The sequence below is a fragment of the Cynocephalus volans genome, chromosome 10 (genome assembly GCF_027409185.1).
Source record: "Cynocephalus volans isolate mCynVol1 chromosome 10, mCynVol1.pri, whole genome shotgun sequence".
Lineage (NCBI taxonomy): Eukaryota > Metazoa > Chordata > Mammalia > Dermoptera > Cynocephalidae > Cynocephalus > Cynocephalus volans.
The window spans coordinates 104,751,117-104,764,413 of NC_084469.1; the positions used below are offsets into that span (position 1 = coordinate 104,751,117).

At 45.2% G+C, this 13,297-nt stretch overlaps 1 protein-coding gene across 1 annotated transcript; it reads right to left on the reverse strand.

Moving 5' to 3' along the window:
* Window positions 1-326: 326 nt before the first annotated feature.
* On the reverse strand, window positions 327-2,525 carry GADD45GIP1 (GADD45G interacting protein 1). Its single transcript, XM_063111218.1, has 2 exons — window positions 2,168-2,525; window positions 327-689 (listed from the first exon to the last, which is right to left on the reverse strand). The coding sequence occupies exons 1-2, from the start codon at window positions 2,515-2,517 to the stop codon at window positions 371-373; spliced, it is 669 nt and encodes a 222-aa protein (XP_062967288.1). The 5' UTR covers window positions 2,518-2,525; the 3' UTR covers window positions 327-370.
* Window positions 2,526-13,297: the final 10,772 nt, after the last annotated feature.

The following is a 13,297-nucleotide window of genomic DNA, read 5'->3' on the forward strand; positions in this document are numbered from 1 at the left end:
GCCCCAGCTTAGCCTTGGAAGGGCTGCTTCTCCCTGCCCCCCACCATCATCACCACGGTCTGTTTTGGCTATACTTCCCCCCTGGTAATTGGCTAATTACTGGAGATTAATGTTGGTAAACAGAAGCCTTCATCTCTTCTGCCATCTGCTCCTCCATTATTTGCATCGCACCCCCGTTTTCTCCCCCTGAAGCCCCAGATAATCGGCATGGCCTAAGTGTCCCTGTGTGAGCAGAGCTTGGGGGGGGGGGGGGATTCCCCAGCCCCAGGTGGTGGAGAACTGGGGGCTCAGGGAGGCGCACCTTGAGAAGACCCAGAGCTCTTCAGTGGGGTGCTGTCACACAACAGGCTTTATTGGGAAAGGACAAAGCTCAGGAGCTGGGTGCCCCAGAGGCCGCTGGGTCCTGGGCTATAGTAGCAGCCATCGCAGCAGCTCGCGCCTCCTTTTTCTGTCTTTGTTTCTCTTCCTTGAGGCGCTTGCGCTGCTGCTTTTCTAGGTCCTGTAGCAGCTCCTGGAAGCGGGCACTCCTCGGGTCCACATGGTAGCCCAGGCGCTCCTGCACCTCTGCCTGCAGCTGGGCCCTCCTTTCCTTGTCTGCCTGCGCCTTCTCCCAGCGCTCCCGCTGCTGCTGCCGCCAGTTCTCGATCATCTGTGGCATCTTGGCCATTTGCTCTGCAATGAGCTGCTCCCTGCAGAGGAAGGAGGGTGGGAAGTGAAGGCAGTGACAGCCAGAGCAGAGCCCATCAACCCACAGGCCTTTGCCCATGGCCTGCCTCTTCCAACTCCCCGCTAGAGATTGATTTAAAAAAAAAAAAAAAAGGGAAGACTAATCACTGCCATTAACTGTCAAGAAAAGTCCTTGACAAGTGAAGAAACAGAAAGAGATGAAGAGATAAAGTAATTTGTGCAGGAACTTGAACACAAGGGTGGGCCAAGCCCTGATAATCCCCAAAGGCTGATGCCTAGTCAATCCAACATTTTACTGATCCATGAACTCTAATGGGCCGTTCCCATAGATAACCACTCCATGCCAGACATCACTAATAAACTGCTGCATGTGAGGTCCAATTCTAGGCACAGGAGTAAAGGCCAAAAAATGGATTGGACATTTCTCTCCAATCCTATGAGTTTGTAGGTACCAGTCATAGCCCCATTTTAAGGATTAGAATAGTGAAGCCGGAAGAATTAAGCCCTATGCCAGGGTCAACCAGCTGGGGAGATCCAATTCGATCCTTCACTGCCTGGGTGACCCTGGTCACGTCACGTGACTCTACCTCCCCAGGCCTCGATGTCCTCATCTCTAAAATAAGAGTGATCGCGTCTTTCTCTGTTGCCTGTTGTGAGGACAAGAAGGTTAAATACCAAGAACACACATGATCTACCTCCTCCCCCAGGAAGTGGCATCTAGATGCCCCTGATCTTGCCTCCATTCTTCCCTCAAATCCAATCCTTCACATCTGCCTCCAAATCTGACCTCTGCCCTTGACTCCAGGCCCATCACCTCCGTGTCCTCATTTTGTACTCTTTCCCAGCCACACTGGCCTCAGATGTTCTTTAAGGCATGATGCTACCTCAGGGCCTTTGCACTGGCTTTTCCTTCTACCAGGAACTCTCTTCCCAAGATCTCTCTATGGCTATGCCTGGTCATTCAGGTCTCTGCTTAAATATCTCTTCAGAGAGGCCTAAGGCCTCCCAAACTGAAGTCCTCCGACAGGCACTCTTCGCCCTGTTTTATCTTTTTTTTTGTTTTGACGGCTGGATGGTAAGGGGATCTGATACCTTGACCTTGGCGTCATTAGCACCACACTCTAAGCAAGTAAGCTAAACGGCCAGCCCCTGTTGTATCTTTCTAGTGAGTGGTCCCCTGTCCCCATCTGGAACTATCGTGTCTGTTTTGTTCCCCGCTGTGTCCTCAGCGCATGGGGCAGGGCCTTGCACACAGTAAATACCCAGTAAAGATCTGATGAATGACAAAATGAACTGTTATCCAGAAGTTTGTTTTGCAGCCAGATAAGCATGCATGTAAACGTGCAACATGCAGATTCTGCGACATGACCCCGATAAAGTAGGCACAGTATGAGACTCAGTTCACATGCGGCAATGAAGTAGTTCGGTTCGGGGCCATCAGGCACTGAGGGTAGCTCCGCGCCTGCCCGCGCACACGCACCTTGCCCGCCGCTTCTCTTCCTCAGCCAGCTGCTGCACCCGCAGCGATTCCTGCATGTCCGCCAGGCTCGGGCACCATTCGCGCTCCTCAGCCTCCAGCTCGAGCAGCTGCTCCTGCGATGGCCACAGCGAACCGGGGACCACCCCGGAGGCGGCGCCGTGCCTTGCGAACTGTTTGGCCGCGTAGCGCGGGCCCAGCTGCCAGCGCGGAGTCAGCGGATCCTCCGGGTCTGGCCACCAGGGCCCCGGAGAGCGGCGCGGGGGCGGCGGCGCCCGGTAGCCACGGGATCCCGGGCCCAGGGTCGCCGCCAGCCTAAGCAGGTTGCGCGCCTGTGGCACGGGGGCCGCCATCTTGGCCGTCCGGGGTCCTTGCGGGCCGGCGGGCTGGCCACGGCGCTGCCTGAGCGCGAGGCCCGATGGGGCCAGGTCCGAGCGAGGGGCGTTCCTGCTGCCTCAGTCCTGGAGAAGGGAAGGGGCTGATGTATACCTTAGCGTATTCGAGTACAGCTTTAGATTTTGTTAAACAGTTATTATTTTAACAGTTATTTATTGAAATTGTATTTTAATTTTTTTTTTTTTTTTTTTTTTTTTTTCCGTGACCGGCGCTCAGCCAGGGAGTGCACCGCTCATCCTTATATAGGATCTGAACCCGCGGCGGCGGGAGCGTCGCCGCGCTGCCAGCGCAGCACGCCACCGAGTGCGCCACGGGCTCAGCCCGTATTTTAATTTTATATATTTAAATGGTTTTGCATTTTTAGGGTTTATTTTAAACAATTATTTAAATATTTGCTTAAAATTTATAAATATTCAATTTCAAGGTCTGTCCACATATTGCCTTATGTTTTAATTAAATATTTGAAATCTATTTTAAGCTTTTTAAGAGACATTTAAATTTTATTTTAAACAAATATTATTGATAGTATTAATTTAAATATTCATTTATTTTGGGCCGGCCCGTGGCTCACTCGGGAGAGTGCGGTGCTGATAACACCAAGACCACGGGTTCGGATCCCATATAGGGATGGCCGGTTCGCTCACTGGCTGAGCGTGGTGTTGACAACACCAAGCCAAGGGTTGAGATCCCCTTACCGGTCATCTTTTAAAATAATAAATAAATAAATATTCATTTATTTTGTTTTATTTATTTTACACTTTTAAATTGCTTTTAATATTTTAATTAAAATGTTCATTTTAAATCATTTTTCCCAAAAAAGAAATATTTTTTTCTTATACTCTTACCCAGACTTTTATTTTATTTATTTATTTATTTTGGCAGCTGGCCAGTCCAGGAATTGAACTCCGGACCTTGGTGTTATCAATTTATTTAAGATATTTAAAGTTCTATTTTAAATATTTATTTAAACTTGTGTGTAAATATTGAGACACTATGTAGAAATTGTATTTTTAATTTTATTGGAATGTTTTTTTCTTTGCAGAGGGGGGCGCATGGCGGGTATGGGGATCCAAACCCTTGACATTATGCCCTTTAAATTTTTATGATGTAAAATGTTTTAAATGTTTGTGGTGCAGAAATCAAACATTAGTTTTTTGTTTTTTATATTTTTAAAAAGATGACCGATAAGGGGATCTTAACCCTTGACTTGGTGTTATCAGCACTAAGCTCTCCCAAGTGAGCTAACTGGCCACCCCTATGTAGGGATCCGAACCCGTGGCCTTGGTGTTATCAGCACCACACTCTCCCGAGTGAGCCACGGGTTGGCCCCTCAAACATTATTTTTTGAAAAAGGATTTTGATCTTAAAAAGGGATAAAATTCTGCCACATGCTGCCGCATGGGTGAACCTCAAGGACGTTATGAAATAGGCCAGTTAGTCAGAAAACGGCAAGTATTGTGTGATTCCACTTACATGAGGTAGCCAGAGTAGTCAAATTCATAGTGACAGAAGGTAGATTAGAGGTTACCAGGGGCTGGGGGTTGGGGGGCGGGGAGTGGGAGGTATTGCTTAATGAGTACAGAGTTTCTGTTTGGGATGGTCAAAAAGTTCTGGAAATGGATACTGGTGGTGGTTGCACAATAATGTGGGTGTACTTAATGTCACTGAACTGCACATTTAAAAATTAAGAGGTAAGTTTTATGTTTATCACACACAAAAAAGAATTGCAGTTTGCTCCGTACATTATGTATATATTACTCCCAAACCAGAAACAGCCCACACCCAGTGTCTGCCTGCAGTAGAACGGATACCAAAATTATGCTGTTTCAGCCAGTGGAATCCTGCACAGAAATGAAAAAGCAGAAATAACAGCTGCTTACAGCAACATGCTCAGAGACATTACATGCAGCAATGAAAGCAGGACCCACATCATTCGTTTTTGTAAAGAAATTTTTTGTTCCTTTGTTTTCGGTGGCTGGCCAGTGCAGGATCAAACCCTGGCCTATAGTGTTATCAGCACCACACTCTAAGCAACTGAGCTCACCAGCCAGCCCTAAAGAAATTTTTTTCATTGTGTAAAGTTAACACAAATTGTTCTAAATTTTATATAAAGTTGAAAAATCCTGCTGTTTAAGGATGTGAACATCTTAAAGGGTAAACAAAGAAAAACAAAGCAGTGATCATTCTGGGAGTCAGGATGCGGCACCTCTGGTAGGGATGAGAGGGCAGGAGGGGAATCTGGGTGGTGGTCCCACGGGGGGTTCCTTTTGTAGTAGGTCACTTAGCAGGGCATCCCAGTTCTGTTTGCTTTCCTCCATGTGGGCTGTATTTGATGTTATTTCTTGTCTTAAACTGAAGCGATTCCCAAGTTATAGTTGTTCTTTAATCTGTGTGTATGTATTGTGCACTTTTCTGTAGAATTAGATTTCACAATTTTATTTATTTCTTTAGAATGAAAATTTAGTTTTTAAATTTTAATTTATCAATATACAATGTAGATAGTTTATCATTTTAAAAATGAAAATGTAAACAATGTGAGGGTACAGTGAGAAGTCTTAATTCCGCCTGTCTTCCATCCTCTAGTTCACTGTCTGAGTCCCTCCCACCCACTTGTGTTAGTTTCTTGTGTATCCTGGGGAGTGGCTTTGTACATTCTTATTTACAGTGTTAATTAATTCTTTTTTTTTTTTTTAATGAATTATTTCACAGGGACAGAAGAGTAGTCATTTATGTCATCAAGCAGATTTAACACTTTGGCTCGATTCCTTTCTATCTTAAAAAAAATTCCTTTCGGGGCCGGCCTGTGGCTCACTCGGGAGAGTGTGGTGCTGATAACACCAAGGCCCCGGGTTCGGATCCCATATACGGATGGCCGGTTCGCTCACTGGCTGAGCGTGGTGCTCACAACACCAAGTCAAGGGTTAAGATCCCCTTACCGGTCATCTTTGGAAAAAAAAAAAAAAAAAAATTCCTTTCAATAAAATTTGACTGATACTATTAAAATCTCCTTCAAATTCCACCTCTTTGCTTCACCACCCTTCTCAGGAGTTACAATGACATTGAAATTAGCTTACCCCAGGGCCGGCCCGTGGCTCACTTGGGAGAGCGTGGTGCTGACAACACCAAGTCAACCAGTCACCTTTTGAAAAAAAAAAAAGAAAGAAATTAGCTTATCCTTCCAGGACCAGCCTTTATGCATTCACTACTTATCTGGAGTCTGTGGGAAAAATATACCGTGTGTGTGTGTGTGTGTGTGTGTGTGTGTGTGTGTGTGTGTGTGTGTGTGTGTGTGTGTGTGTGTGTGTGTGTGTGTGTGTGTGTGTGTGTGTGTGTGTGTGTGTGTGTGTGTGTGTGTGTGTGTGTGTGTGTGTGTGTGTGTGTGTGTGTGTGTGTGTGTGTGTGTACATTTTTTTTTTTGGCAGCTGGCCAGCAAGGGGATCTGAACCTTGACCTTGGTGTTATAACACCGCTCTCTAACCAACTGAGCTAACTACGATACATATTTTCAAACAGTGTACATAAATGTTCTCCTGCATGTATTAGTTTGCAACTTACTCTTCTCACTCAACCTCATGTTTTCCAGATGTTTCCTCATGGATCCCCTGTAGATTTATGGTACATGCTTTGTAACCATGTTTTTCACATTGTGGGTTATGGGGCCCATTATTGATTCAAGAAATCAGTAAGATGGGTTACAATCAGCATGAGTTTATTTCTTATTTATTTATTTTTAAAAATTGTGGCAAAATACACATAACACAATTTACCATCTTAACCTCTTTAAGTGCACAGTTCAGTGGCATTAAGGACATTCATACCGTTGTCCAGCCATCACCACCATCAATCTCCAGATGTTTTCATCTTGCAAAACTCAAACTCTGTACCCATTAAGCAGAAATTCCCCTTTTTCCCCTCCCCGCAGTCCCTGGCAACCACGATTCTACTTCCTATCTCTACGAATTGGACTACTTTAGTTACCTTGTATAAGCAGAATCATACAGTATTTGTCCTTTTGTGACTGGCTTATTTCCCTTAGCATAACATTTTCAAGGTTCTTCCATGTTGTAGCGTGTGTCAGGATTTTCTTCCCTTTTAAGATGGAATAATATTCCATTGGGTGTATTAACCACATTTTGTTTACCCATTAATCCATCGATAGATATTTGGGCTGCTTTTGGCTATTGTAAACATCGCTGCTATGAACATGGAGTTACCACTTTTATTTTTTTATTTTTTTAAAATTTATTTTATTTTATTTTTTTGTCTTTTTCGTGACCGGCACTCAGCTAGTGAGTGCACCGGCCACTCCTATATAGGATCCAAACCCGCGGCGGGAGCGTTGCTGCGCTCCCAGCGCCGCACTCTCCCGAGTGCGCCATGGGCTCGGCCCACCACTTTTATTTTTAATGAAGTAGAATAGAATACAGATATTAGATCGTGCCATATGTGGTAAGTGTAAATATTGTTTTGCAAACGTTTATTTCCATCACATATGTATGTTTATACTGGTGTTCCAGTTGCAATTGCTGCTAACAAACCTTCCCCAAACAACTGTTTTATTACACTCATGGATTCTGCAGGTCACACATTTGGGCAGAGCCCAGTGGGAATAGCTTCTCTCCTCTCACTGTCGTTTCAGCCCCAACTGGGAAGAGTTGAAGGTCGAGGTGATTTGACACCTGGCAGCCAGAATCATCAGGAAGCATCTTCGTTCTCTTATGTCTCATGACTGATGCTGGCCGGGGCCTCAGCTGGGCTCTTGGCTACTACATCTGCATGGTGGTGTCTCTGCATGGGCCAGCTTGGGCTTCCTCATAGCATGGCGGCTGGGTCACAAGCAAACAAGGCTGAAGCACATGTCATTTTTCTGAGCCTTGGAAGTCATGCAGAATCACTTTTACTATACTGTATTCTATTGGTTGAGCCAGTCACAAAGGTTGCACAGGTACGAGGGGAGGGGGCAGAGTCAAGGCTCCATTCTGTGTAGACTATGTGGGATGGGAGATATTGTAGAGATTCTTTGGAAAATACAATCTGCCACCACTGGTTCACAGTATAAAATGTATTTCTTACTGAGCTTAGTGGTGAAAAAAATTTTGGAAAAAAAATCTCTGCTTGATATTGCTCGTGTATGAATAGACTACAATTATTCCATCAGACTGTTTTGAGGGACATTTAAGTAGTTTCCAATTTTTTTTTTCTTTTTGGGGGGAGGGGGCAGCTGGCCAGCATGGGGATCCAAACCCATGACCTTGGCATCATGAGGCTGTGCTCTAACCAGCTGAGCTCACTGGTTAGCCCCCTCCAATTTTTCTCGATTATGGATATGATGCTGCAGTGAGCCTCCTTGTCTGTGTCCCCATGTGCACATGAAGACGTTTCCTTGGGGTGCCTGCTCAACAAATCCAAGTCTTTCCCCAGATTTTGCTGAGGGACAGATGGCCAGTGTGGTTAAGGCCCAGAGAATGGAGGGGACTCAGGGAGGAGATGCAGTGAAGGGTGTCAGGCATGGGCCAGCCATGTGGGCCTTACACGTCGTGATGAGGGGTTTTAGTTTTATTCTAAGGGAGATGGGGAGTCATGGAAGGGCTTTGAGCAGAGGAGTGATGGATATGTTTTATGATTCTCCTCCAGTTGCTGAGCAGAATAGACATTGTGTAGGTCGACACGTAGAAACAGGAACTATTAAGAGGTAGAAGGGGCCACATGGTCTCTCACGTGCACTAGCCTCAGGGCCTTTGCATTACCTTCGCTATTACTTCTTCCTAGTTCTCCCCTTGATCTTTACATGGTGGGCTCTTTCTTGTCATTCAGGTTTATCTCAGTGATGACCTCCTCTATGCCTTGAACTTTTTTTTTTTTTTTTAAAAAGATGACCGGTAAGGGGATCTCAACCCTTGGCTTGGTGTTGTCAGCACCACGCTCAGCCAGTGAGCAAACCGGCCATCCCTATATAGGATCCGAACCCGTGGCCTTGGTGTTATCAGCACCGCACTCTACCGAGTGAGCCATGGGCCGGCCCAATGCCTTGAACTTTTGAAGAGAAAGGAAATGAAGTAGAGCTGGTCACTGGCCTCAGGGAGCTCACAGTCTTGTGGGTGAGACACAGAAATAATTATAACAGAGGTGAAGGAGAAAAAAAGTGCCTGGAATGGGACTGATGGGCAGCCAGGCACAGGATTTTATTTTATTTTTTTTTTATTTTTATTTTTTTGTGACCGGCGCTCAGCCAGGGAGTGCACCGGTCATCCTTATATAGGATCCGAACCCGCGGCGGCGGGAGCGTCGCCGCGCTGCTAGCGCAGCACGCTACCGAGTGCGCCACGGGCTCAGCCCAGGCACAGGATTTTAGAGCTGCAATTTCCTACCAGGCAAGAACATCTGGGGACCACCCTGAGAAACATTGGCCTAGAGGTTAGGTATAGGGCACTTTGATGTCAAACCAGCCTGGGTTGAGTTTCAGCTGCTGGCCAGGGCTCTGCATACAGCAGGTGCCAATTAGCCACAGGGGAGGGACTTTTGAGGGCAGACCTTAAATTGAGATAAAATTCACACAACATGAAAGTAACCATTTTATCAGCACTGAGTTACCTGGCCAGCTCTGAAATTAACCATTTTAAAGTAAGCAATTTAAGGGGCCAGCCGGTGGCTCACTTGGGAGAGTGTGGTGCTGATAACACCAACGCCACGGTCCAGATCCCTATACAGGGATGGCCAGTTAAGCTCACTTGGGAGAGCGTGGTGCTGACACCCAATCAAGGGTTAAGATCCCCTTACTGGTCATCTTTTAAAAATAAATAAATAAATAATTTAAAAAATAAAGTAAAGAATTTAGTGGCATTTAGCATAATCACCATGTTCCACAATTGTCACCTCTATCAGCACCACAGTCTAACCAGCTCAACTAATCAGCCAACCCATCACCTCTATCTGGTTCCAAAGCATTTTCTTTTCTTTTTTTTTTTTTTCTTTTGGTAGCCGGCTGGTACAGGGATCCGAACCATTGACCTTGATGTTATAACACCGCTAGCTCTAACCAACTGAGCTAACTCTCCAAGTGAATTCCAAAGGGTTTTCATCGCCCCGAAAAGAAACTTCGCACCCATCAGGCAGGCACCCCCCACCCCCTCCTCCCCTCAGCCCCTGGAAACCACAAATTTTCTTTCTGTCCCTATGAATTTGCCTATTCTGGACATTTCTTATAAACGGAATCATATGTGGCCTTTTGTGTCTGGATTATTTCACTTAGAATGATTTTGAGGTTCATCCATGTTGTAGCACGTATGAGTACTTGCTATGCATTGAATTGTGCCCCCCCATTCATATGTTAAAGTGCTAACGCTCAGAATGTGACTGTATTTGGAAACAGGGTCTTTAAAAAGGTAAGAAGGGGCTGGCCAATGAACTCGGTGAGAGGTTAGGTGTGGGCACTTTGATGTCAAACCAGCCTGGGTTTCAGCGCTGCCTTGTAGTAAGTAACACCAAGATCAAGCGTTCAGATCCCCATACCAGCCAGTCACCAAAAAAAGTAATGAAGTTAAAATAATGTCATTAGGATGAGCCCTAATCCAATCTAACTCATATCCTTATCAGAAGAGGAAATTTGGACAGAGACAACCAGGGAGGAGACAACCATCTACAAGCCGAGGAGAGAAGCTTTAGAAGAAACTAATCCTGCAGACACCTTGACCTTGGACTTCTGGCCTCCAGAATTATGAGAAAATAAATATCTGGAGGGGATAAAGAAAAGAAAGAAATTAAATATCTGCTGTTTAAGCCATGCAGTCTGTGGTATTTTGTGATGACAGCCCTATAGCAAACTAATACAGTACTTCATTCCTTTTTATGGCTGAATGATATTCCATCGTAGGGGATTTTTTTTTTTTTTTTTGTAGTTACAAAAGATGAGAAATAGCCCAAATGCCCAGCAAGAGAGAACGTGTTTAAGAAATTGCTAAAATAGGCTGGCCAGTTAGCTCACATGGTTAGAGGGTGGCGTTGATAACATCAAAGTCAAGGGTTCAGGTCCCCGTATTGGCCATCTGCCAGAAAAAAAAAAGGAAAGAAATAGCTGAAAAATATAATTTTTATTTGTCTATTAAAATAAAATAAAAATATTGGGCCGGCCCGTGGCTTACTCGGGAGAGTGTGGTGCTAACACCAAGGCCATGGGTTCGGATCCCTTATAGGGATGGCCGATTGGCTCACTGGGAGAGCGTGGTGCTGACAACACCAAGTCAAGGGTTAAGATCCCCTTACCGGGCCGGCCCGTGGCTCACTCGGTAGAGTGCGGTGCTGATAACACCAAGGCCCCGGGTTCGGATCCCATATACGGATCGCTGGTTCGCTCACTGGCTGAGTGTGGTGCTGACAACACCAAGTCAAGGGTTAAGATCCCCTTACCGGTCATCTTTTAAAAAAATAAAAATAAAAATAAAATAAAATAATAAAATGAAATAAAATAAAAATATAAAAAGTAAATTGCTTTTTTAGCATTCAGGTCTCCACACTGGCTAGCCATCCCCCCACCCCTGCCTAAAAAGAAAGAAATTGAGGGGCTGGCTGAGAGTGGTGCTGATGACACCAAGCCAGCCACCAAGACAAAACCAAACAAAAAAAGAAATTGCTAAATATCCACTGGATGGCACATTACGCAAATGTTAAAAAAGAATGAGAGTGCTCTGTATGCCCTGGTTCTCAAAGTGGGGTCCCAGGGCTAGCAGCAACATCACCTGGAAACTCGTTAGAAATGCCAATTCTCAGGCTCCACCCTGGAATCAGACACTTTATGGGTGGGGCCCAGCAATCTGTGTATTAACCAGCCTTCAAGGTGACTCCATGCTTGTTCTAGTTTGAGATCCACTACTATATACAATACAGCCCAGTGGTTTGCAGCCCTGAGGCACTTCTTAAAAACACCCATGTTTGGGTCCCAGCCCCAGAGATTACAGTGTAATTGACCCACAGCAGGGCTGAGCATCGATTTCATGATTAGAGGTGACTTGGATGTGCAGCTGGAAATGTGAACCACTGATATAGAGTAAACTCCCAGATAAAGTACGAAAGCCAGAAGCAAAAGAGTCCTGTTCAGAATATTCCTTGCAGGATCGTTTGTGATAGTTAACAATTCGATATGGAGAAATAAATTTGGGGCATATATGTTCAGTAGAATAATCTTCAGCTGTGAAACTGAAAGTATGTGGCTTTTTCTTTTTCACTTAATTTTGTGTTATCTTTCCATGTTGAAACTTGAGGGGCTGGACAGTAAACTCAGTTGGTTAGATCCTGGTATTATAACACCAAGACAGATGAAAGTTAAAAGCTTGCATATATTATGATACCAGGTATATTAAGTTTAAAAGACCCAAAACAGGGGCCAGCCCATGGCTCACTTGGGAGAGCGTGGTGCTGACAACACCAAGTCAAGGGTTAAGATCCCCTTACTGGTCATCTTTTTAAAAAAACCAAAAAAAAAACCAAAAACAAACAAACAAACAAAAAAACCCCACACAAAACAATTCCGTGTATCTTTTCTGAAGAGACACATATGCAGTAAAACTATAAATACAGGCATGAGAGTTAAAATTGGTAAACTCAGAGATTTGACAGGGGTATAGTTTCTCTCCTATCTATAATCTTTTATTTCTTAGTCAGGGTAATGACTACAAAGGTGTTTTTAATAATTTATCTATACTTATTTGCATACCCCCAAATAGTTTACTTACAAAGCAAGGGGTAGAGAAAGGGTTTTGAAAGCAATCCTTTCACTGGCCAGACCTTAAGTTTCTTTTTGAATAGATAATACATGCACATGGTTAAAAAAAATTTTAAGTCTGAAGTGAAGCCTCTCATCCCATCCATTTCCACGCCCCTCCTCAGTAGGAAAACTCTGCTACCCTTTTCAATATGCAAATACAAGCAAGCAACAGCTGTAAATTCCCGCTTTCCTCAAAAAGCCACTGTAATAGACACCCTGTTCTTTTATTTATTTATTTATTTATTTTTTTAAAAAGATGACCGGTAAGGGGATCTTAACCCTTGACTTGGTGTTGTCAGCACCATGCTCAGCCAGTGAGCGAACCGGCCATCCGTATATGGGATCCGAACCCGGGGCCTTGGTGTTATCAGCACCGCACTCTCCCGAGTGAGCCACGGGCCGGCCCAGACACCCTGTTCTAATCTTTTTCTTTTTCACTTAGTTTTGTGTTATCTTTTCCTTGTTGAAACTGGAGGGGCTGGACAGTAAACTCAGTTAGTTAGAGCCTGGTATTATAACACCAAGTTCAAGGGTTCGGATCCCAGTACTGTCCAGCCGCCAAAAAAAGAAAAAAAGAAAAAAAAAGAAACTTAAGGAGCTTCCACAGTCTTGCATAGCCACATAGTGTTATGGGATTATTCCTGATGAGTGTGGAAAACAGCGATGCCCCAGTGTAGCTGGAGGCAGAGTGTAGGGAGATGAGGGTGCGGAGGTGATGGGGACACATCGCGAAGAGCCTCGTGGGCTCAGGGAGGACTTTGGCTTTTGCCCCGAGGAAAGTGGGAGCCTTGGAGGATTCTGAGCGGAGGAGGGACCTGGCCCAAGTGTGCACAGGCGCCCCCTGGCCGCTGTGGGGGGAATAGACTGTTGAGGCGAGGGCGGGAGCTGGAAGACCTGGCAGGAGGTCTTGGTGGGAGATGATGGGAGCCGTGCCCAGGTCGGGGGACCAGGAGCGGATGAGAAGTGGGCGGATTCTGAAG